Source organism: Aythya ferina, assembly GCF_964211825.1.
Source record: "Aythya ferina genome assembly, chromosome: 5".
NCBI lineage: Eukaryota > Metazoa > Chordata > Aves > Anseriformes > Anatidae > Aythya > Aythya ferina.
In genome coordinates, this window is record NC_140301.1 from 47,140,806 (window position 1) to 47,166,245 (window position 25,440).

A 25,440-nucleotide genomic window follows, 5' to 3' on the forward strand; every position below is an offset into this window, starting at 1 on the left:
TGCTCTAATTTCAGCTCTGATAATTCAGCCCATACCTACAGTATGGGCGTCATTACACTGCTGACCATGCCTACCTCAGCTTCCTCATCTGTGAAATATTTGCCTATCTTATGGGCTATGTGAGTCCTCACAAATCTAATAGCTGCAAAAGTCTGTTGCACTGTTAGGATAAGGAAACAATAGATGGAACAATCAATTTGTTGAGTTTCAGGCAGCACATAATGTTACCAATTGCTTTACAACTGCTCACTTCTAGCTAAAGGCTGATAGGACTAGGTTTTATTTTATTAAACTGCCACTTTGTCCTCCACTGAGACTTGTACTGCAAGTACTATTACACTAAGGAAGAAAAACATTTAATAACAAGCACAAGAGACTGACTACAAACATGTTCTTGAACATTAATTATTAAAACTAAGGCATGAAGTGGTAAAGCCAAGGCAACATCCTGAAACGTGCTCAGTAGCCCAGAGCATACCTTGTTCCACTCAGTGATTCAACATCCTAACTGAGCGTTCCAAGTGTGTAAGTAGGCAACCATAGAAGATTATTAACTTCTGTTAAATTGCCAAGAGCGCTTTCAACCATAATTGTAAGGGCTCTTCCAAAGACCACGTCTTAGGAAAGCTCAGATGAACAGCCATAAAATACTTATTAGGCAGATTACTTACTCTTCCACTACCTAACATTATTGAAAACATGAGGAAAAAAAGGAGATCACCTCATTGTGTTCCAAGCAGGCAATCATGATCTCTGACAGTATGACCACTCCTGTTCGTCCTACACCTGCACTGCAATGCACCAGCACAGGAGGATTAGAGTTCTTAGGATCTGCAGTGCTGTTTGTATGGCGCCGCACTGACTGGATCTCTTCCAAGTATGCTATTGAGTTGAACAACGTAAGAATGACAAATTTAGGAAATAAAAATTCCATAAGCCGTGCTATTACACTGCACAACCACTGGAAAAGCAGTAATTTAACAAACGACATCCCACAGAAAAATTATACGTTATATACATCACAAATCATAACCCAACCAGAGCAATACAGATATACAAAAATCATCCAACTTTTCTATGGATTCCCTTGTTTTCCTACCCCCCACCAAAACCAGCTTGTGGCCATCTTGCTATTGCTGGCACATATTCAAATATGTGACATTTAGTATAATTATGTTTTAACCTAGATGAATTTTAGTAAATTATGTATTTTGCTTTAGATTGAAATAGTTACTTAAACAAACTGGCAGGTGTACTCCTATCAGAAACACAATTCAGCATATCTTACTAGTGTAAAGACACCTTTTGCAGTAGAGTGCTTGGCATAGCTATCAAAAGCTAATTAATGTTTAGCAGACATATTAGGTGGTATAAAAACAACAACAACAAGCTATTAAATAAAACTTACAGAGAAATCCCTTTAAATCCTCTGGACAGCCATGTTCTGGCCAGTCAGTGTACTGCAAATGCCAAACTGTTCTCTCCTGTCCTGTGAGAAGATGTTTGATCTTCAAACCCGTAGTTGCATAGCAGCCTGAATCAGTACGGAATCGTGTGGTAATCTTAAATCTTCCATATGTTACAGTGTTGTGCCTTGAGCCAAGACGTGGCCAATATCTGAAGCTTTTTTCTCTCCCACTTTCCTTAAAAGCAAAACAATTCCTTTACAATAAACATGAAAACATTCATACAACAAACATTCCTTTAACTGTATTTCCCCTCTATTAAGTGCTACTGCAGTGTACTGGCTTTTCACTGAATAAACCAATTTTCCATAGGAAAGAGTTTGCAAGTGTAGAGCTTTCTGCCAAGAAAAACAATACAGAGTGGCAAAGGGGTCACCAGAAAATTATCTTTAATCTATTTGTTGGAGGAAAGATCCTTTTACTCTAATGGATCAGAACAAAATCATTGCATAAGTTTCAGGAATAGACCTGACTGGGTCTGTACTCACTTCCTCTGCTGTCACCATAGCTATGATGGCAATTCCTTGTTCCCAGATCATCTGCCAGAAATCCTGACATGTATTCTGCAAAGGGCCCTGTGTAGCAATGTAATCCCACTCCATGCCACCAACCGAAATCTGTAAAAAGAGATAAATTTGATTACTAATTATGTAAAACCCTTTCCCAGTTCCTACGCCAGCCATTTCAAGATGCACAAACTGAAACAAACAGCAACAGTGCAGAAGTAAGACACTGTGATTTATACCTTCCTCCAATTTTTTACTTGCACCTTGCCACATCAGATCAAGAGAAACAATGTTTAAAATTATGTAAGCACATAGCTAAATAAATGTATTTTACATTATAAGCATAAATTATCTTTACTTATTTGTACATTATATTTCTTTTTTTGTGAATTCAAGGTATTCTGGCCAATTCAGGTTTAAAGAAGCTTTCATACTCTGATAAGGCAAATGCTATTATGCGCACCAGAAGAAGTCAGTATTAGTTGATGTTTCCTCAAAATATTATTTAATTCAGAAAGGTCAGAAGAGTTACTCCAAATTTGGAAATGAGTTGAAATATAGAAACTATGGTACTACACCAGGAAAGAATCAGATTTAAAATAAGACAATAAAACAACTGCAACAACTACTCAAGTAATAAAAACTCTCTAAGTTGCACTTTAGTAAGTAGATTGAAAATGAATGAACTGCCTCAAAGGTTCTTGAGGTCACCCTGCAAACTTTTTTTTCTGCAAACTGTTTTTAATAGAGTTTAAAGAACTAAGTCTGGGGAAAAGGGTCATCCAAAAATTATGAAAAAGTGGAATTCCCTCTAGCACCATCCGTTTCCCTCTAACCATCAAAAAAAAAAAAACATACTTAAGCAGGGAGCCAGACTACTACCTGTTGTGGACCTGTGGACCTAGCCTGAGAGTGCAGAAGAGGATGAAATAATTAGTATTGTCACTGCAGTTCTAAAATTTCATTATTGCAAAGAATCCCAATTTATTTAAAAGTTACCTTCCTTCTTAACTATGGGAAGAATGGACATGCCTTCTGTTAGTACCAATCAGGAGAGAGATCGAAGAGATGGGAGAGACATGATCAATAAAAAAGACCTCTCCAGTATAGAAATGAAAGCCAAAAGACCTCTCCAGTAATTAATTAACCCTTTACTATTCTTCTAAGCAGTGGGGAAAAACAGGTTCCCTCTTTCCCCCCAGAAACCTCTGGAGAGGGAGGGAAGGATTCTTAGCCATCTGACAAAACCAAAATTAATATCCACATCCATTTTTATTTACCATATAAACTGGAAAAAAAAAAAAAAAGCTCCAACAGTCTTTCTCTTACCTTGATATGAGATGCATTGATGTAACCCGTGTTATTTTCTTTGGTTGGGACTAGTTCTACTCTGGTATCATCATAAGGAAGGACATCCTGGAAGCGGTTTCTCTCAGCATTTTCAGGAAGCCGAGCTATTGAGCACTCACCATCTATAAGCCTTTTCTTCTGAATGCGCTCATATTCAGTAAACACCATCCCCTGTTCTAACCGTTGTTCCAGAACTTTACACTAAAAGACAGAACAAAGATAACTACATGAAGTCACGTTCTGATACAAGTCTATTTTAACACAGAATTCACGAAGGATAAAGTGTATGTGTTTTCCTCTCCTATATACTTTTGTAATGCTTTTCAAGCTACTATGTTTGTACAAACATACCAGAACAAATTAGAAGCAATTTTAACTAGCAGGATTTTTTTTTTCAAGTGAAAACAGTGTAAGTACCCTGTTATCCTTCACTAAGTCACAAAGACTACGGATATTAATAGTATAAAACAAAAACTACTTAGTTTCTATAAAGACAACCTAGCTGGAAAATAAATATTGGATCAAACCAGGTGGTTTATGCTACAGTACAAACTGCCTCAAATACTTTTGAGCAAGACATACTCATTAATCATCCTTCTCAATATAGCACATTGGATTAAATCATTTGAAAAATCTCATTTAACCATATAGTCCAAAAAAAAAAAGTCACATTTATTGTTCAGATGGAGAAAGAACTCCATAAATGTAAAACAAAATGTTTGCCTCATTCAATGAATTTATCATTCACCTCTAGTATTCCACATTTTCTTAGGCTGAAGATATTAAAAGTTGAAGACAGCAGTAAATCCTTCTTAGAACCTCCTGCTGCAGCTCAGATATAAAACAAGGATTTTTTTCTACTAGTACAATTCAATCTGTTTTATTTAATTAGCCCACCAAAAGATTTATTCTTTCAAAACCAAGTTCTTTCTAAATCATAAGACACTTCTGGAATTTCAACATCTCTTTGCCAACAATAATTAGAGGAAAAATATGTAAGATTTCAGCCAGAAAATTTCATCTATGTCACATGTCCCCAGCCTCTCTCAGCAACTGCTCTGCGGTATCAGATCAGAAAAGTATCCTGTATCAAATAACTCTGATGCCAAATGCTGCAGAGGAAGGTGTAAAATCTCCATCATATGCAATTTACACTTCAGTACATTAATTGTCCGAACTCCTTTAAATCTTTAGGCTAGGTTTCCTCATTTAAACTAATAGCAACATGAAGCTGAGCAATGAAAGAGGCATCGAAACAACTATAAAGTCTTTGTCTTCTAAAAATATCTGTAGTCTGGACTTTCTTTCATGTCACGTCTAATTTGTATTGCCTCTTCTCCACAGCTTTAGGAATCACTCCCATTTCATGACATCTATTCTTCCTGTACATGACTGCCTGAAGCAAAGGTGTAGTGACTTCCATTCTCCTCATAACTTCAATTTACAGTTTCTGCTTTTCCCTTAGCACTTTGGGAAAAACTAGCTGAATAGTAACATGGCTGAATTAAATGAAGGTAAATCAAGGAAGTGATGATAGATACAAGCAAGAGGAAATAACTAACATAAGTACTAAATGTAGAAGAGTATTTGAATAACACAACGTTAACTTCTGTCCTCCCCTACCATCTTTAAGGAGTATATGTAGTTCAAAAAGTCGTTTCAACATAGCTGAAGTTAACAGTCAAATCTCTCTCCTATAGACCTAAGTTCAAGCCTTCAAAACCCAAGACTGAATTTCTACTATGTAATTTGAAACTAATTTTCTTGGCCTGTTCCTTAAACTGCAGCTGGTGAGAGCGTGACCATTCCCTTCAGGTTCTAATCTTGCTCCGTGAATGTCAGCAAATTGAGGTAGATGGAGGTCTGCAGCTGAGGATGCCCGACCATGTTCAGAACCAGATTCCAGAGAGACCACTGGCTGCAATATATATACAATAATCATCGCAGACCTCGGTGTCTCTAGTTGCTCCCCAGTTTGATGTGTGATGACAGCATTATTCTGAATAGCCCTTCACAGACTGGATATTGACCATGTTTCACACTTTTCTGCATCCATTTATTGGTATATGAGGCAGGCTGAAGTATGCTTATTGACATTGGTTACCCTGACACAAGAAAATGAAGTCTTGTATTTCTGAAAGTATGATCCTGTTCTAGAACCTGATGTCCTCTCAGTGATCTGAGATAATTTAGTGGATTTAAAATTTCAGCAGATCACACAAGTTCCATCTATACTTTCAGGAAGTCACCTGAGGAAAACATAAATGCAATCTGTGCAGGCTGTACCCTGGGAATGCAATATAACCGCACAATTTGTTGTAAAAACTGTATAAATAACTAGTCATTACAATCGAGTTCATGCTCACACTCATAATTTTAAGTTTAATCTGTTTTCATTCTGGCAAACAACCCAAAAATTAAAAGAGAAAACAGAAAGATTTGGCATAAAGACGTGTCAGTAGATGTTAGTTGATCTGCTCTGCGTGCAAAGGGTGAACTCTAACTAGAATCACTGTCATCTTAAATCTTAAAGAAAAATCTGAGTTATACCCAATACTTCTGGCAATGACTTAGCAAGCAAAAGTTTGTCTGTTTTGTTTCTATTCTCACTATTTGAGTTACTCTGAATCAGTTTGAAGTTGACATAAAGCACCATTCATATGCAATTCATTTTGAAAAATTACATGTGTTAAAGAGAAATCAAGCATGAAAATCTTCACCATACCCTTTCATCATTCGTTCCTCTTGTTGATTCTTCCTTCCCCTCATCTGGTAGAGGCATTCTAGTCAAAGTTAGTCCATTCAGGGCAGCTAGCTTTAGAGGCCCTATTTTTTTTGCATCAGTTTTATTCTTTTTCATACCCTGCAAAAGAAAAGCTAGAACTTACAAATATTCTTAAACAACTGATGAAGTTACCAAGCAGAACCCTGATGAGTTCCATTTAGCAAAGGATACTTCTTTGACCCCTTCTGCAAACAGCTCTGACCCTTCTTTTGATAAGCACTGCAGTGAGAGATTAGGGTGGTGGGACTACATTCCTCCAAGGACACAACACAAGTCTGTCTTCATTCCACACAGGTTAATGAAACTGCATGAGAATGACAAATATTGTTCCCTACAAAGCTCACAACTGAGGGTGTGAGGCAGCTACTCTGGATAAGTAACATTCTTGGACAGAACTAGAATCACTATCCAACCAATAAATACACTAATGGTTCTTTACTGGACTACACAATTTGCAGACACTCTTCTTCCCTACGAGTGGACACTAAAGTGAGACTAAACCTTTAAGATATCTGGATATAATAAAATGTTTCACTACATTTACAACAAGTTGTACATACAAAACATGAACACAGGACTACAGGCAGATCTGAACCCTGAAGCAGACTATGAATCTAAACTACTGTAGTGACCACTCTTTATTTGAGAGAAATATAAATGGGAGATTTCTATGAAATAATAAATTCAGATGATTCTTTTAGAAAGCATAAGTGGAAAAAAAATATCATTCTTGCAGTTGCTTAGTTTGGTTGTTAAAAAAAAAAAAAAAAAAGAAAAAGAAAACACAACACTGAATATATGGGTGAATATGCTGCCTGAACAGTGATAAATGCTTCTGAAAGCCGAATGGAGTAAGGAATACAAAGACAAAGCTAAGAGGATGAGACTGCATTTTAAAGTGAACACAAACACAACACTAAGAGTTCATTGGAAAGCAAAATGCATAAAGAGTGGTAGGAGACACTTTTTTTTTTTTTTTACCAGGTAATTCATCTCAATAGTGAATACAAAATGGCAATTTTCTATCCTGCAAGAGTACTCTTAAACATTACTGAAATAGAAAGTAATTTACTGAACAATTACAGTGAAAAAGTTTTAATATCAACTTTGTATCAAAAGATGTATATTTACATAGCTATCAGAAGGAAAAGGCAGGGTATGATTTTGGTAGACTCAGTGTCTGAAAATAAATCTTTTAGAGAAAAAAAATACAGAGTATATCTAAATGTGAATACAAGAAGCCATCACCTCTTTTTTCCCTATATCCACATAACACAGGAGGAAGGAGATTTAAGAAAACATAAATAAATTTTAAATGAATCAAAGCTGATGAATGTTAATTTCACAGTGTTTAGCTCCATATATATAAGAAGTCTGACACACACAAAAAATGAAAGTACAGTAACTATTGATATACATAATTTACGTTAGCATTTGAAGCATCAGCTCTGGCCTTTACTACAGCAGCACACATTGTATAGTAGGTCCACTGCAGTCCAATTTGTGCAGAAAACTATTTGACACTCTCAGGCAGGCAAAGTTAGCAACAATTAAATTTTTACAAAGGCAAAATAATAATAAAAATGGTCTTTCTCTATTAGGGTGTGAAATATGAGAGGGTCTGCATAAAACTAAGGAAAGTGAGTAGTAAAGACTGAGTGAAATCATGCAGTCCCAAAGAAGCCTTGGGGTTCCTACAAAGTAGGAATTATAGAAAAAGTAAAACTTGCAGTTGTCCGATTTATTTCTTTTAATGTATTCATAAGGTTGTAGTAGAATAAAGGGGCATTGCAAGCAAGAAGTAACTTCAGTGAGATAAAACCAGCTTAAGGGCAAGGCAAAAGGGAAAGGATATGAAAAGAGGAAGGAATGAAGGAAAGAAAAGAAGAGAGTATCAGGGAAGAATTTACTGCCTAATGTGTCAGATTACACTCTTAGGTCATAATAAGAGGGTAAACGAATCAAAAATGTAAACACTGAGCTACATCTGATTTTTCAGTTCTAATATTAGAAAGCTGGTAGCAGAATGCAAACAGTTGGTTTTGTTCCAGATAAGCATAGGTAGGGCAGAATTTGGGATCTAGAACTGACTTTAAAATAGCTAATTCTCCAGTTGCTAGATAGTTTAAGTGTGTCAGATTAAGGGAGGCTGCACAGTTGGATTTGTGTGGGAGGACTCTACCAAACAGAATTCAGACATGGCAGAGAAGGAGAAAGAGAAAAGATAACTAAACAAAGTTAATGAGAGAAAATAGAAAAATAAAGTAGCTTTAATTCACACATTTTAAAAGCATCTCTCAGATTGATTAAAAAACAACAACAAAAACACTTAAACAAAAACCCCACACAACTCTGGTCACAGAACAATCTGAAACAACACAAACCAAGAGAAATAATATCCACTTACACCTAGTGGGGGAAGGCCTTCCACAATATTCTTCTTCCCAGACAAAAGATCAGACACAGGTCTCTTCTTTATCGAATCCTTCCTTACTCTGTATCTCCCTGACATTGTAAGGTCAGATTCTGACATAGATGGCATAAGCAGTCCTTCTCCTCTTCTCTGTACCTGGCTTTCTACTAATAAATGAACCGGGCTCATATCTTTTATTCTCTTTTCTGTCTCTGTAATATGTAATTTAGGCTCAAGAATATGCAGAGGGCCAGCAGATGAAGCAACAGAGCTATAGGGGTAGTTGAGTACAGGATCATGAGAATAACCACCCATTATGGATGAAAGTTGGGTTCGATCTTCAGGGAGAGGAGAGAGACTAGTACTAGCTTTGTTTTCTTCTTCAAATTCTTCTTCTTCTTCACTACTGTGAATTAGCATAGTGGCATCTGAAAGGGTTTTCTTATGATCACAGCTCACACCTTCATCTTGTTCATTTTCTTTTTGTTTGGTTCTCTCCATCAGAATGTTGGGCTGTGACCCTTCCGAGATAACTCTTGGAAGAGCCACATCTGCTGCAGATGCTGACATGGTCCTCTCTTTTATTCTTATTCCTTCAAAGCTGGGAGTCAAGCCTGCTATTTCAATACTGTTCCTTTTCTGCAGCTGAGCATGGCGTGCCGATGTTAGAGGTTCACTGACTTCCTGTAGAGAATGTGCCACAGGCAGGCTGTCTTCCTGAAATGTCTGGACAGAATGATGCACTCGCCTCGTGATAAGATCCGGGTTGCTGCTGCTAATGTAGATATGTCGGGAAAGGTCCGGAGTACTATTTGCAGGTCTTGGATATGGGTATGGGGGAGGAGGTCGATAGACTTGGGTCTTCATTATATTTGGTGCTGGATAATCCTGAGCCTGGAGCTGCACATTTGTCAGCTCAGGCACACTGACTGCCCCGACAACCGGGCGCTTTTCAGCGGGATAGGGGTAGGGGGACTGACTATGGAAACTGTAGTTCAGGTTAAATGGGTAATGGTTAGACTGAGGGGAAGTGAAGTGTGCATGTTCTCTTATTTCAGGTTGACTGTAAACCAAGGCATCAGGCCGGCTGTAGGCATACGTATTGCTGATGTTGAGATTTCTCATTGAATGACTCTGCCTATCTGTGTGTACCATTCCCCTTTTGAGCTGTCTCATCACAGTTTCATAGTCTGGTGTGGGCCGATAAGAAGGTGGTATTAGCGCGCTGTGTCTGTGTGATGGGACATAATCAGTCCTGAGGACATCGCTTCCAGTAATGCTTGGGTTAGAGGACATTGGGGATGGCTGCAAGTAATGCTGTGGATTATTCAGGGAGTTTGTGCTATGTGCACTATAGACACTACCATTGCGGATTCGACCACCGTAGTCATGAGGGGCTCTATCCAAGCTAGTCTGAGAGTGACAGTAGTATCCATTCTGATTGCTCACAAAGAGGTTATCTGAAAGTAAAGTTTAAGAACAAGCTTTATGTTCAAGACCTTGAACAACAAAGATATTCTCTATTAAGATGTAGCTAACTGAAGCTTGAGACTTTCAAAATCTCAGTTGTTCTTAACTATGTCTTGAATTGGGAAAAGAAAAAAGCAGAGTTTTTGGTGTTGTTGACACCTGAGGTATACACAACAGAATGACCTGGTATGTTCATTTAGATGATGCAACCTCCTACTGGAAAGCATTATCTCAGTTTACGAATGGCTTTCTTCAGTTTAGGATAGGAGTGTTAAGTTTAATTCTAAGTTAAACAAATCTATATCAAATTGTAAACCATTCTATTTGAAAGAAAGAATAGACGTTTACACCAAGGTTTGTACTAACCTAATGAGATCAGCTTAGATTGCAAGAAAACAAACACACAAACAAACACACAAACACCCCCTCTTCTCTTCAAAACACTCTCAGGTCTTAAGTAGATATAGACCTTTAGTATTTATTAGCCCAAGACCTTTAAAAAAATCAATTTAACATTTCTGCAGAAAATTTGGACACAGTTTAAACAACAACTATGTATTGTTTGCACGTTAACATATACCCACTCTGGTGGGTAAAGAAAATGTTTTAATAGTTTATGCACAATATACATTTAATAGTTCAACAACTACTTCATTGGATGTACAATTTGCCAAGCTTCATAAAAGAACAATTAAGTCATTTTTTAGATGCCTCTCATGATCTAACACCAAGTTCATCATTGCACACTTATGTTACTGAATTGCATAACAACCAAAAACTCTTCTCTTTGTTAAAAATAACATTCAAAAGTAGCACGATATAAAGTGCGATAGCATTCACTGTGTCCAGCAATGATTCCAATGCCTTATTGGAAATAATTCAGGTCCATTATGAATCTACATATCTGTACCTTTATGAATATTCATGCAACTATTTACATTGAAAATGTGCTCATTCCCTTACCAATGAGTTATTATGAGTATTTTTTTGATTTAGCTGACTTGTAGGACTGGAAGGTCCCAATCAAAACTGAGGACTCTTTGCAAAAGATCAGATTAACCTCTCTAGGGAAGCAGCTTTGTAAATTAGACATTATTTGTAACCATCAAAAAAGCAGAGAAAGCAGCCATGACTCCACACTGAAACTGCTTAGGAGTGTGCATTCCTTGATACTTTTTTTTTCCTTTTTTTTTAAACAAATGTTTACAGTTCTCAGCCTTTCAATTCCCGACCACTATGTAGTCTAGCAAACTCAGAGAGAAACTCAACTCATCCTACATCCTGTTTTTACGCAGCTATTAAGATCAATATTGACAAGGATCTCAGAATGCCATACCATACCAGCTTGGTACATAAACCAAAAAAACTGGTCAGTTAAATTCATGCAAGGGACCACAATCAACAGTTGCTGTATTTGCTGTCATAACTACTTTTTCTCATATCCCACTTTTCATGTCAGCCCACACGCAGCCTAGCAGCAAGCACTTCAATGAGAGTTGCCATGCAAACCTAACCCATGGTCAGCCTGTAAATTTTGTCCAGCTCTAGCTAAATAGCTAAAACTACAAATTACAGCATTCACCCTCTAAAGTGGTGGGCTTCATGAAATTTAAATCACAAGATCTGTCTGTTTTCCACCTTGTTTAAAATTATTCAAGAATTGGAAATTTTCAAATCTGCTACAAATTACCTTGGGAGGATGCATATGGTTCAGTATAATGACCGTTGTAATGCAGCTGAGGTGGTGGAGGCATCATGTAAGCTTGAGGCTTGGGCTAAGAGAGAATTTTATTATTATTTAAAGAATTCATGATTTATTTTAAATATGGAATTCTTGAAATTTACATGCATGCACAGAAACAGAGTCTAAGACTTAAAACATTTCTCTAAATCTGCAAGTAAGTTTCTCCTGAGAGGCCAAACAAGAAATGTATTTGAAAAAAACACAAAACCAAACAACCCAAGATTATACCTTGCTATCTGAGATATAGGAGAGTCCCTAAAAGACAGAGCAGTCACACTAAAAATAGAATTGTTTAAAATATTTTTTACTGTAATTATTTTAATTCCATTATTCAGATGTTTTATAGCAGCTTTTTCTACAAGTCAGAAAGAGTTATTCACATAGTAGATACTCGTCTTTTTCACTGCTCATCTTACTTCACTGAAGGAAAGTAATATCTGTTTCATAGTCAATTTAAATCACTAAAAATGTGAATATGAAACTATTTGCTTTCCTTACCATGGACATCCTGGAAGAAGATCGCCTTCTAACAGGATTCACTGTAACGGGCTGGGTTTGCCTACAGAAGAAATATTATGGTGAGAAATCATTCTTACAACACCAAGACTTATTTCAAACCTTGGGAAGTGCTTGCAACGTCAGTTAAAATCACCCTGCATTTCTTGGAGCTTTGTTAAACAGTCCTTCCTACAGCCTGAAAAGGGAAGAGCTTGGTGCATAAACCACCATTGCTACTAGCAGAATCCTTTATATGAAGCATACAAAGAAGGTGGCCCTGAAGCTGTGCAACAGGGCCAAAGGGGATGCGTTGCAAATTTGAATCCCATAGAAAATCTCATACTAAAAGTTCCCTGTTCTACAAGACAATACATAAAGTCATTTACAAGTGGTCCTTAATATTTGCAACATTAGAGGAACTAAAAAACATGACTACAGTGCAATTTTTATGCTCTAGTTTAGCTAATGTTAATAACTTTTCATAATTTTTGTAGTGCCTTCATGATGGACTGTTCCGAAACCGTAAGCTCCTTTTTCCTCACCCTATAATGCATCCTGCAGCAAGACAGAGGTCAAAAAAATGGCAGAGAACAAATGCAGGAACTGACAGATTTCAGAAAGAAATGATTTTTCAGCTCACCCTTTGGGAAGTGAAGGACGAGAAAGGATTGGAAAGCGTGGAAGGGAAAGAATGAGGGAAGATTTCTGAGAGCCCTCCTCAGGTGGAGAGTCCAGGGAATCTCTAAAGACAAGGTACATACAGATAAAGAAAAAAAAAAAGCCTGAATTTAATACAGGTATGCATAAGACAGTTTTCAGCAGCAGGACCAGATGATAGGAAGTAATAGAACAGAGATTATCAGAAAGGTTTTTTTTTGAGGACTTTTCCTATTAATAAAACCATGTTGTGGTTAAAGTGTCAAAAGTAGAGAGTCATCCTAAAGATTGACATTCAATACAGAACTCTATGGAACTGACATTCAGAATGCAACACACAAGTCCCACAAATGCACTACTTCTACCAACACTTCTCAATCCTCTCAAAAGGTAGCCAAGCTTACAAGTTTAGAGATACAGAGGCTATTTTACTCGAAATTAATCTTCTTCTTCTAAGATGAGCTAACATGAACATGCTAGGGAGTCATCTGTTGTGGAAAATATTCCATTATCTTTCCAGTGGCCACAGAAAATTTTGCATCAGCACCTCTATAGATAGGTTGTTGGAGGTATATGTACAAGGAGGAGGAATGGTACATTTGGAAAATACTTTTTTCTTTTTATGTTAAGCTGTTCAGTGGATCTAATTCTCTATTTTTGGCTGAAGTAACTTAACTGAGGGAAATCTGTACCAGTGGAGAGGAGTAGCTCAAATTCCACCCCTTGATTTACAAGTTGGAGACCAGCCCATTTAAATTTAATTTGATGAATTGTATTAAATTTACTTTGCACTAGTGCTACTTGAGCTATACAAATTCCATGGATATCCAAAGGACCACATACCTCTCAGCTGTCAATCCAGCACATTTCAGGAGTGCTTCACATACACTTCCCGCCCTTTTAAAGGCCTTCAGAGTGTCCTTTCAGAGCAGTTCACCCAAACACAGGTTAAACCCAATCCCAGTGATTCCAACAAACATTCTAGCACTAGTAGCCTCCAAGGCAACTAATGTCTGTCACTGCACTGAGATCCAGCAGCAGGGGCCAAACATTACTACTTTTGGTAAGATTTTCAGTGTTTAATATTGTCCTCCACTATGAACCACACTAAAGCGTAAGTTTGAGAAATTGGTAACAAAAAAATTCTCAAAAACAATTAGGGAAAAAATACAAGTCATTAATTAGTATAATCTAAAAAGGACAGTACGGACATTACAGAGATTATAATACACTTCACTTCCCCATGGAAGTTTCAAGGGCACCAAGAGTTCTGCTAAGGTATTCTACTTACAGGCTGCATTTATTTAGTCTGTAAAATTTGTGTCTAGCTACGCACATCCTCCACACATATTTTGCTGTTTCCATATCTTCCTGCCAAAAAAATAAAAATAAAATAAAATGTGCACATTAGGCAAAATATGTACATCCATCACTTGCTCTCATAGAAGCCACTGAATTTTTTTAGATTAAATTGGTATCATCTGATTTTGTTTAAATTAACTTCATTGAAGCCATCAGATTTTCTCTAAAATCGTATGTTGCAGGCCTAAACATACACTTTAGCCTGACAATTTTATTAGATTTATGAAAGCTGAAAGAAACCTTCTCTTGTAAATATCTACTATAGCACAAGCACATTTTGTAGTTTTTACATACAGTGCCATCAGATACAACAGCTGCCTTCTTCAAAGGCAAGTGCTAGATGCTAGATGAACATGATTCTGCAAAGCACATTGTGGCCCATTCCAGCATAGCTCTAAGAACATGCTCATCTTTAAATGCCACCGACCTCACATTTTAAGAAAATATGCTATAAATTTTACTGGAATGGATGAAAATATTTATGAGCACGTGAACAAACCTTGTCAATGCACTCCACGTAAAAGGTCAGATTTAATGCCTTCTCCTTTCTGGAGCACTGTCCCTTAGAAAGCTAACCAGAGGCTAGATTATTGCATTTGACTCATTCACATAATTCAAAGCTGCTAAAGATATACAAATAATTCATAGGACAAAAATTAGCAGTTAATTTGTGGCTTTATTTACTGATGTCTTAGTGAAAAAAAATCAAAACAGAAATTCACTCACAGTTTGGAATTGAATTGTCTCTTCTTTGTTTGCCAGCTCTAATGCGAAAAAGGATTTGTTGTGAGACATGTTGGCAATGTCATGCCACCTGCAGACAAAAGTGACAGACCATGACTGGCAAACCCTGATTTTCAAACCATGCAAAATGCAACTGAATTACAGAAGCTGTCTCTACAGTTTAGCTGGCACAACATTAAGTAACAGACTAACTAAAACAATGTATGAATTCAAAATACTGACACAAATTTTATCATGTAACTCTTCTCTATTTCTTTTATATATAATATTTGAAAGGAATTTGGATATTTTCCCAAGTGAATATTGTTAAGTAAACTGATGTTTACTTAAGACATCTTAGGACTTAAGACATTCTGCGTTCATAGTTGCTCCTTCTTGACTCAATAAGTGTTTTGCAATGGACTGCATATTACACACTCATCTCTTAGAATTACTCCAGTTTAAAGGGATTTATCCTACAGCCAATACACGGAAAAATTTCAATGAAATTCAGTATTAATCGCACTATAAGGACTACAGGACTATGCCCAGGTTTATCAAATGAATAAGCACACATCATATCTAAGAAACATCCATGATAGTGAGGCACATACACAAAATGTTATTTATAAAATATTATAAGTATATTTTAATAAAGAACAATACCAACCTAAATACAACAGGCGGCCGGCCATTTTTATGTTTCACAAAGATACCATCAAGACATGCTCCAATGAATATATCACTTCCTTGGCTGTCCTGTAAGCAGTTGCAAAAAAAAAATACACACAAATGGAAATAAAGTCTTTGAGAGCAAAGCTGCATGAGAATCAACTAGTTCTACAGTTTTTGAGGATAGGAAGCATGTGTGTTTTGTTTTGGTGGGGACGTGGAGGACAGGCTTACTGTTTGTTTATTTGCTTTTATTTTTGTCAGTAAGTAACCCTTTTTACATAGGGAAGAAAAGCAACTGAGACAAAAATCAGCACCCCATTTACCTTTGCAGGATAGGTCTCTTCACCATAGCCATCCATTCTCTCTACTTCTTGCATATATAACATTTCTGCATCAGGAGGAGTAAGGCCTCTATGAAAACGAAAACAATGATAACATGATCAGCTAGTTCAGTCAATAATCAAAAATCATGATTGTTTTACTCTGAATGTCACTGTTAAAGCTTCAAAAACACCCCCAGAACACCCAGGCAACCATCTAGACAACCTGTTTCCATCTGTACCAATGGCTGATGTACTTGTCTTAGCCTTTTGATCTTAAAGAAGACATTATCTCTACCTGAAAAATCGTGTCATTCATTCTTATGTTCTCAATGCTTTTTCAGTCATAATTCTCTCTATTCCTTCACTTAATGAATTCCTTCTCTTAATGTTATGCAGACTGTTTTTCCTTTGCTAAACCTTAACTGTTTAATGTGGGTGCCAAAACATTTCAGAGATAAATGGATTTCAAATTCTCAAACCTCTGTTTTAAAATAATGCCCCACCCCCCAAAAAACAACAAAACAAAACAAAACAAACAAACAAAAAAATCAGTATTACTAACATAGACACAAACACTTCTCACTGATAAGTTGACAATTAGAACTTAACTTTCCTTTGTCTTAGACCACTGCATTTAGATGCCTTTTACTTAGACCATGCATTCTGGCATGGTGACTGTCTCTACACTTTTGTTGCTCAAAGTACCTGTCAACATTGTTCATCAAGAAACCTCCTTACCGGGGTCAGCAGCTTCATGTTGTAAACAAGTTTCATAAACATTATACAGGTTAAGTCACAAAATTTACTTCTATCCCATATTTTTAATTTTCAAGTATAATCTTCTCCTTCATTTTAGCAGTTGTTTGTTCCATTCTCTTTTCACTTTCATTCAGCAAAAATTTGTATTTTAACGAAACTGTATCAGTGCAAAGCTCATTTAAAAGAGAGGTGAAATTAGTTCAACTGCCTTCTGAGATACCCAACTTACAGAGCAACCATGTTAAGAAATTGAGGAATAAAGAGTTTTAGAAATCTTACCTATATTTCTGATGTAGCAAGGCAACTTTTTGTGTCGCTTCTTCCAATATTTTTTCTTCTTGTAGCCAACCCTTGATATAAGATAGCATTTATAGAATGAACTACAAAATATTCTATGAAATAAAGAAACTGGAGCCATTTTAGACAGAGAAACCAACCCTTCACTCTAATTTTGGAGCTTAGATGCTGGATATTAACACAAACAATGCCAAAAAGTATAAACTGTTTTGAAGTGGTTTTACTCACTTCCCTGTATCTACCTCAACCTTCTTTTCAGTATAATATACAATAAAACTGAAAAGATCTTGCAACATCTTTGCTTCTGTGCAATATACTTTATCACACCTCACTCCAGTCTCAGAGAAAACTTTTTCTGAATTTGACTATCTTGGAAGCAGTAAACTAGATGGATCACAGCATCTTTAATAATGATTTGTATTTATCAATCTTGTATTTGTCTTCAGTACAAAGGAGGGCTCTTCATAACAGTGTAATTGTGTTCAGTAATGCCAAAAAGAGCATTTAAAGAAAGTACTTACAACTGGAAACAAAGCAAATCTTTGAAGAAACTCCTGAGATTCATACTGATCATAGTCTCCAAAATCAGCTAGGAAAAAAAAAGTCCTGGATTCAAACATTTGTAACAAAATACAATACCCAATTAATTGCAGAAGGATTTCCAAGTAGCAAATCCCCACCCTATTGAACTATGACCTGAATGTAAAGCAATGGAATACACTAAGTATCTTTAAATAACGTTTATGAAGAGGAAAAGTAAAATCACACTCCATCTTTTTACCAGAAAAATTGATGAGACTCCGTGTGGATATGAAAGGAGAGGAAATGATAAAACGAATACTGCTGCTTCAAGTTCCTTAGTTTCTTGGGTTTATATTTGCTTGTTTTTTAAATGCAGAGCAGTTGAGGTTGGAAAGGGCCTCTGGAGACTGCTCTCTCCCCCTGCTCAAGTAAGTCAGCTCCAGCAGACTGTCTTAGGGCCTTCTCCAGTCAGATTTTGAATACAGAAGATGAAGACTTCACAGCTTCTCTGGGCAACCTGTTCCCATGTCTCACCACTCTTACAGCAGAAAACATTATGTTTAGATGAAATTCCCTGTAGTTCAATTTGTGCCCATTGCCTCTTACCCTGTCCCTGAGTGCCACTGAAAAGAGCCTGGCTCGATCTTCCTTACTCCCTCCTGTCTGATACTAGATTATACACAACTGCACTTGCAGCATAGAGTGACAAACTGTTCTCACCACTAGGTCCTGAGTGGCTTGAGCACCCTGGACACCAAAGTTCCTGCTCACCAGCCTTCAACAGCTCCCTGCACAAAGACATGTGGAAAGTGGGACATAGAAGCCTTGACTTTCCTGATTCAAAGGTATGCTCAGAAAGGATGTACTAAAAGCGTTGATTTTGTGTCATGCCAAAGGGCATTCCAAAGAATTTGTTTTGTTATGCTTCCAAGAAAAAAGCAGCCAACGTTTCAAAGAAATAAAGTAGTTTAAATCAGAAAAGTTATGTACAGTCTCAAAAGAGAAACTATTCTAAGGAATAACAGTCTGCAGGGAACAATTTTTCCAAACCATATAAACATGATTTCCAAGTACACGGATCTTATTTACATTATCACAGATTCTCACCTATAATGGTATAACTATAGTGACATTTAGGAATCTAATTTTTATTGAGCATTAATGATTACTATGCAAGTTACTTGTGATTAAAGGGGAGAACTTGTGACACACCAGATCAACTAAGCACTTGAGATAAAGCAATGCTTAGAAGCAGCCTATTGTAACTATTTCAAACAGAAATCATTCCTGAAATCAGTTCACTCAAAACAGCAAACTGCTTCTGTTAGTTCACTAGCTAAAATTAACTGACCTACCTTGTATAAGCTACTTCAGTCATTGGAGTGCATTAATTTAGAACCTGCACTTTTTCTAAGTTGTTTTTTTCATCATGTTATCAACACATGCAGTTCTCTACCCAAGACCGAAAGAGGAATGTGTAAGCTAAAAGGATAAATATTTTCCATCTGGAAAGAAGATTATATTGAAAGATTTCTGTAAACAACTTACTGAGCAGAGAGACATTTACACTGTCCAAAGATACGAAAATAATGAAGTAAGATTTTGCCAGTTGAAGACTATTAAATCCTGGCTTGGATTAAACAAATTCACTGTTATATAAACAAGGCACTAACATTATTAATCCTACTCCACTGGTAACTATATTCTCAGAGAAACATACTCACAATCTTTAACATGACACTACCAAAACACATAATTAAAACACAACACAACAACAAAAACACCACTAAGTTACATGTACTGGCAGTGACTAAGCCCTTCTCAATTTTGGCAGTTTTACGATTGCTGCTAGATATACTCCAGTCACATCCACATCGCGTCCACTGGAGTGAAGCAATATACAAACTCAACAAAAGCTGTTGCCATTAAAACCTGTTAACATGAGAGATTTCAGATTGAACAAGCAGGTTAGCAGGGAACACCAGATCAGAACATGATCAGAATCCACAGACTGAGGACAGCTGATTTTTTTTTAAGTACTTTATCCCCTTTGACCCTAATGAGGAAAAGTATCCAATTTCATGGACGTATCAGAGAAAGGGATCTTCAGGAAAGATTTGAACATAGAAATTGTTAACAGCCTTGTATACTAACTTGGAATAATCTTTGGCGTTCAGATATTTGGGACAAGAAGCGGAGATACAAGCACTACTCTACATTCACATTTGCTTATTTATTAAAATACGTCCCTTTCTCTTGAGACAATGTCAGAATAAAGAGTCTTCAGTGACACAGACAAGAGTTCTGCTGGTGTTAGCAGCCAGGTAGAGCCCTTGCTCCCAAAGGAATTCAGATGTTCAGGTTAACCCCAACTCCTGAAAATACATGTCAGATACCTGGGTATACTTCTGAGGGCTGCGCAGAAATACCAGCAAGTGCTGGGCCACTGATCCCACTGTCCTCCTCCCCAGCCCATGCTTTGGGTGATGAAGTTCTAAGGAGCAAACCTTTCTTACCCTACTGAATGGAACTACTGCTGTGTTTGTGAGGCTGCCAACTGAAAACAAAAATGTGCTTCACAGAAATGGAACATATACTGGAAAGCAACTACCTCTTGCATTTTTATTACAGCAAGGAAATGGCTCTACAAGCAATAAACAGAAAACATGCGATAGAAAATACATCACTGTATTTCCAAAGTAACAGTAGCTAATACGCATAATTGCCTTACTTACCTTGAACAGCTAAACCAGCCAAATGTATTGCTTGTTCTAGTGTGCAAGGAATGTTACCCTCCAAGATATCCTTCTTTAATTGCAAATAATACTGATACCTACATGAAAAAAAAAGAAAAAAAAAGAAAAAAGAAAAAAAAGGAAAAAGCTAACATCAGCTTCTTAATTTTAAGAGACTACAGATTAGCATGCCTTCATTTCCAGTTCCTCTCTGCATTCACTAGTAACTGTGGAGGATTGTCTTCCTCATCATTCAGACCCAGTATTTTATGGTCTTTATCAACTTTTCCCTTCACTTATCTGCTGCAGAATCCAAGCCTGCTCTGTCTTAAGTCAAAGAGTGTCCACAATTTCTGTCTAATACCATACCCTCAAAATCATGCATTTTTGTCTTCCCTCCTTAATATTCTTACCATCTCTTCTTTACAATGTCCAGTGCACTGCTGCTGCATTTCTGCATTCCCTTCCCATAAATCAAATATGCACATCCCTTCCATCACATTAGTTACTTCCATTTCTGCATTACAACTCCTGGGTACTCACTTGGCAGGCACCACACTTTTTTTCCTTTAATCTGACCTTTCCTGGGCCATCTCTTCAACATGCAAACACTACTAGGTGTACCATTTGTCCACAGCCTGAACCACTATGTTCTTTAATTCTTCTGGCCCTTTCAGCCAACCATGGTGCGCCCTATCTTAGCTAATATACGTTACCCCCAAGCACCTCAAGACTCACAAATGCCAGTATAGCCACACAGATTTGGCCAAGAAGGACATTTGTCTTCTGTAGGTCTAGTTTCAAAAGTTTCTTAACTTCCTCATATTGTATGTTAACTGTTGTGAAGTAAGGCTTTAACACTGAGAACACAGAAGCACAGGCTACTCACATGTCAAAAGACAGATCTCTTCACTAAACTGTTAAATTCTGTGACATTTTATAAATATTGTTTAGACTTTTCCTGGCTCCTACTTAAAAAAGCACTATGCCACATGACACCAGATAATATCCTTATAAACACACAAAAATAGGTGGAACCAAACCCGGGCCTTAAAAAAAAAGTCACAGCACATTGAGGCACTTGGGAAAAGAAAACTTCAACAGGCAAAATATAGAACATAGGCTCTTTCCATAGAACAGCTACCGAAAGCAGACATACAGACAAAGGGTCTTGACACTACCTGACAAGAGGGCAAATACCATCTCTTTTGTTTGTGATGCTTCCTCTTCCTGGTACGCACTGAATGTACCATTTGCTTAAAGATGCTCAATTTCATTTGTATTGAAAATGCCTGGAAAAAATCCCCCAACACAAGGATTTCTCTGAAACTAATCCAGACTCTCACAATTTTAAATTGAAGCAAGTGCCACCCTCTAGGATGAGTGCAAGACTGCCACACAATTTCTTACAAAAACACTGCAAGATTGCTGTTAAAGCTCCAGCATAATAATCACATTCTTTGAATAAATGCCAGAAAAAAAATAATAAAGGTTTTTCAGGCAATGTATGTAATCTAGTTACTGGTTTAATACTCACTTGTCTGTTAAAAATAATAATGAAATCAGAACAACTGCGGACTTTAAGACACTAGAAGTCCATGTGTAGGCCCATAGGACTATTTGGCCAGTACACATGCTCAGCTTGATGCTTCCTCTGCAGTTAGCACCATTTGTGTGATGTTCTTCAGATTCATAGTACAAATGGACACATGATAGCAAAGCTAATATACATCTTTGTTGCCCAGTGAAAGTCAAAAATCATAAATTCAGGCTTAGCCAGATGTCTGCCAATACAGTTGGTAGGTACCAGAAAGTACTGAGAGCAAAATAAGGAAAAGCATAAGATCTGCACGTCCTTTCCATGGGATGGACTTCCCCCAAAGCAATGTATTGCTCTTCAAAACAAAGTAAGAGACAGACTGATATGAAGGGACTAAAACAGTTAAAAATCTGACCGTGCCAGTATTCCTATTATCAAGAACAGGTTTGAATAGATTCCTCAGATCACTGAAAAGTTCATTCTTTGCTTAGTTTATAACATTTTAAATATTCAAAAGGGAAATAAATATACAATTGGAACATAAATTCTACCTAAAGTAATAATTTCTGTATGTAGAAAGGTTGGGGAGGGGAAGCAGACAATTTGTACGTGAACTATACATTTTAGAATGCTACAAACAAGATTACAGGCACGTGTAAGAAGTTTACCTGGTAATCTCCTGCTGAAGCTGAGAGACAGTAGGCACATAGAACACTACTCCAAAATACACAGTGGGCTCCAAGGCATATTTGTCCAGCTGCTTTTTCAGAGGCTTGTCCAAATCTACCCATCTGCGCTGGTTCTGCTTGTTGTAATACCACAGACTGAAATATGTAATCTGAAAGGGAGGCATATCAGTGATGAAACAAAGTTAATGTTAGATAAAATACATTGCTACCTAGAAATTAAAACACTAAGGTTGTAGGTCACTGAAAACTTAAGAGAACCGGCGAGACATTTAATATCAAAACCAGGTGTTACTTCCAGATAAACAATCCATGTATGCACAGGCCCATCCCTGAAATACTACCAAAACTGGTCTTTCATTTGCAAGCAGTCCCTGCCCCAGCTGGGGCAGCTCACAGATGTTAGCAGTAAGCATTCATGTGGAACAGGGAAATCGAGGGAAGTGAGGAAGACAAACAGAATAAACACACGGGACCAGGGAGAGCAGAGCATGGCTTGTCTGACGAACCAGATGCTGAAGGAGAAAAGGGCACAGGACAAGCGGTCAGTCAAAGACAAGGTCATTAAAGCACATGTATGGGTATGGTTCATCCCACTGAGCAAGAAAATGAGCAGCTAAAGCAGCAATCTACCTTGCTCGAGCAGACAACTCTTGCCCACACAAAGACATGGACACAAATTGCAGCATGTGCTGGAACAGGCTGCCTGGAGCAGCTGAGGGATGTCCTTCCCCGAGATGTGAGCAGGCAGCTTCCTGAGCACCACAATCTACATTTGATTGGACAACACAATCTGCTTTGAAAGGGCATTGGACCAGACTGTTTAAGTGATTTTTGTTTTCTCTATGCTTAAAAAAAAAAATTAAAATGATAATTACAGTCTAATTGCAGAATCAATATGAAAAGATTAAAATAATAATAATAATAAATTAGAATGGAGGCTCCTGTGTAACCTTAGTTGAGATTCCTTCTGCAAGTTGTAAGACAGCTCTGGTCCCACTTGATAAAAACGCAGGCCGTAATACAAGCACTGAGTGAAGAACTGTTCATAGAAGAAAAGCAGTTTTTCAGTCCAGTGAAAGATGTGTGGAGCAAAGGTAGTTTGATAGATGGGAAAACAGCTTCATGGTTAGGAAAGTTTAAAAACCTCCACAGAGCAGCAGATTCCAGTCCCATGTCAGAAACAGTTCTCTGGTAAAGCAGATTCCTTAAGATCCCTTAAGATGTTAAAATTGTAACAGTAGTGCCACAGAAACTCCGCTCCAGAAAGGAATGCTTGTAAAAAAGGTGTATTTCTCTTTCATTACAAGACTTCTCACACTGCAGACACACACAGGAGCCAAAGTGAGGCTGCAATTCTGATGCTGTGTGACCCCCGAGTGCTAAGGGTATAATTTAAATGCAAAGCAAGAGGGTCAGTGAACAAGAGGACCACCAGTAAAACCAGCTAAAGCTGAACCATCCACCACGAGCTACTGGATCCCTGGCTACAAAGAGCTGAAAAAAAGCAAGCCCACTGCATGGACCCAGTCAGCAGGTAACTGAGTGCCAGACCCAAAACCTCGACTGCAGCCTCTGGGTGCGAGCAGAAGCCTAGCAAACACTGAAAGCTAACGGTACCAGGACCTACAGAAACACGCCGTCAAAGCTGAAAGACCTCTGTAAAAGCTACCAGGTAAACACTTCTGGAAACCAGCTACACATTTCCAAGCAACCCTCGGAGTAAGTTTCAGCTGCAGCCCTGGTGTATTTAAGCCTCAAAGAAACACCGAGTTGTAACAGAAAGGAAGAGAGAGAATGAGCACAAAGGCTGCTAACAGCACGGCTGTTTCATACTCTCTGAATTAAGATACTCCTGCTTCTACAACCTTAAGTCTAAACTGAATGTACAACTTATTTTAAAGCCATGATGATCACTTGTGCTGGTCCATTTCTGTAAAATACTGACCTTACCTACACGCAGAACTGAGTTGTTACTGGCACTGGACTAAGGAAAATGTTTCCGCATTTTAAATCACACCCTGGAATCCAGCGTATCTTTAAACAAGATTTTTATGTCATGGTATTTTCCCTTAAAAACTCCTCCAGTTTGGATTATCAAAAATAAATAAAATAAAAGCCAAGGTAAATACCGTGGCCCAAAACCCGTCCTATGACTTGTATGCAAACCTTTCATTTGACTTCAAGGGCAGAACTTGATCCTGTGAGTTTTCAGAGGAACTCAGGCATGCTGGAATACTTGCACTGATTAAAATAGAATCCATTTTTATTCATTGGTAAAACATTTTATTAGTAGTAGCACAGGACAACACCCAATTCTAGCAAAGAATGTAATGACACAATTCCTAAAATATGTTAAGCTGTTAAGATTAGCACTATTTTGAGGTTCATTTATTTTAGCAACTTATTCATCACCCTTTGAAGAAAGTCAAATATAAATAAAAGGGACATTTCTGCCATTGCTTTCTATCTAGCTGCCTTCTGCCACTACAGACAACAACATTAAGCCTTTTTGTATATTTCAGGAGTTACCTAGAATGCAGAACTAAGAGAAGCCCAACATGCTGGCACAGTGGGGAAGGGCTGTGGGTGGGGGAGAGGTGCCCCCATGGGCTACGAGCAGCTCTATCAGCCATGCTGCCACACAACTGCACCACTGCAGGAGACCGTTCGGTCTTTCTGAAGCCTGAGGAATAGGGCTAATGAGTCTCCAGAAGAGACTAGGGTAAAATCTTACTGTTATCTCCAATGGCCAGATCACAGGGTAGAGGGGAGGCAGAGCCAGGCTCTTCTGGGAAAGGGCTTCCAGCGAAGGGCACTGCGGTGGTGGGATGCAGCGGGCACAAGGTGCAGTGTGGGACATACCCATCAGATCAGGGAAGAAATTTCACAGTAAGATAGCCAAGCACTGCAAGAGGTAGCCCAAAGA

The 25,440-nt window shown here is 37.7% G+C and overlaps 1 protein-coding gene across 4 annotated transcripts in view; it reads right to left on the minus strand.

Annotated features, from left to right (window-relative positions):
* Positions 1-25,440, minus strand: part of PTPN21 (protein tyrosine phosphatase non-receptor type 21) — a 42,302-nt gene that overhangs the window by 6,696 nt on the left and 10,166 nt on the right. For 3 of the 4 annotated variants that reach the window (XM_084519938.1, XM_084519940.1, XM_084519939.1), the window contains exons 3-19: positions 22,494-22,663; positions 20,286-20,383; positions 17,550-17,617; positions 17,011-17,081; positions 15,973-16,060; positions 15,645-15,733; positions 14,978-15,065; positions 14,181-14,260; positions 12,873-12,974; positions 12,233-12,293; positions 11,681-11,765; positions 8,515-9,980; positions 6,048-6,185; positions 3,302-3,523; positions 1,955-2,083; positions 1,409-1,643; positions 722-882 (exon numbers count right to left, since the gene is read on the minus strand). In XM_084519938.1, the coding sequence (XP_084376064.1) occupies positions 722-882; positions 1,409-1,643; positions 1,955-2,083; positions 3,302-3,523; positions 6,048-6,185; positions 8,515-9,980; positions 11,681-11,765; positions 12,233-12,293; positions 12,873-12,974; positions 14,181-14,260; positions 14,978-15,065; positions 15,645-15,733; positions 15,973-16,060; positions 17,011-17,081; positions 17,550-17,617; positions 20,286-20,383; positions 22,494-22,663 (3,351 nt within the window). The remainder of the gene's footprint in view (positions 1-721; positions 883-1,408; positions 1,644-1,954; positions 2,084-3,301; positions 3,524-6,047; positions 6,186-8,514; positions 9,981-11,680; positions 11,766-12,232; positions 12,294-12,872; positions 12,975-14,180; positions 14,261-14,977; positions 15,066-15,644; positions 15,734-15,972; positions 16,061-17,010; positions 17,082-17,549; positions 17,618-20,285; positions 20,384-22,493; positions 22,664-25,440) is intronic. The other variant, XM_084519941.1, reaches the window with a different exon arrangement.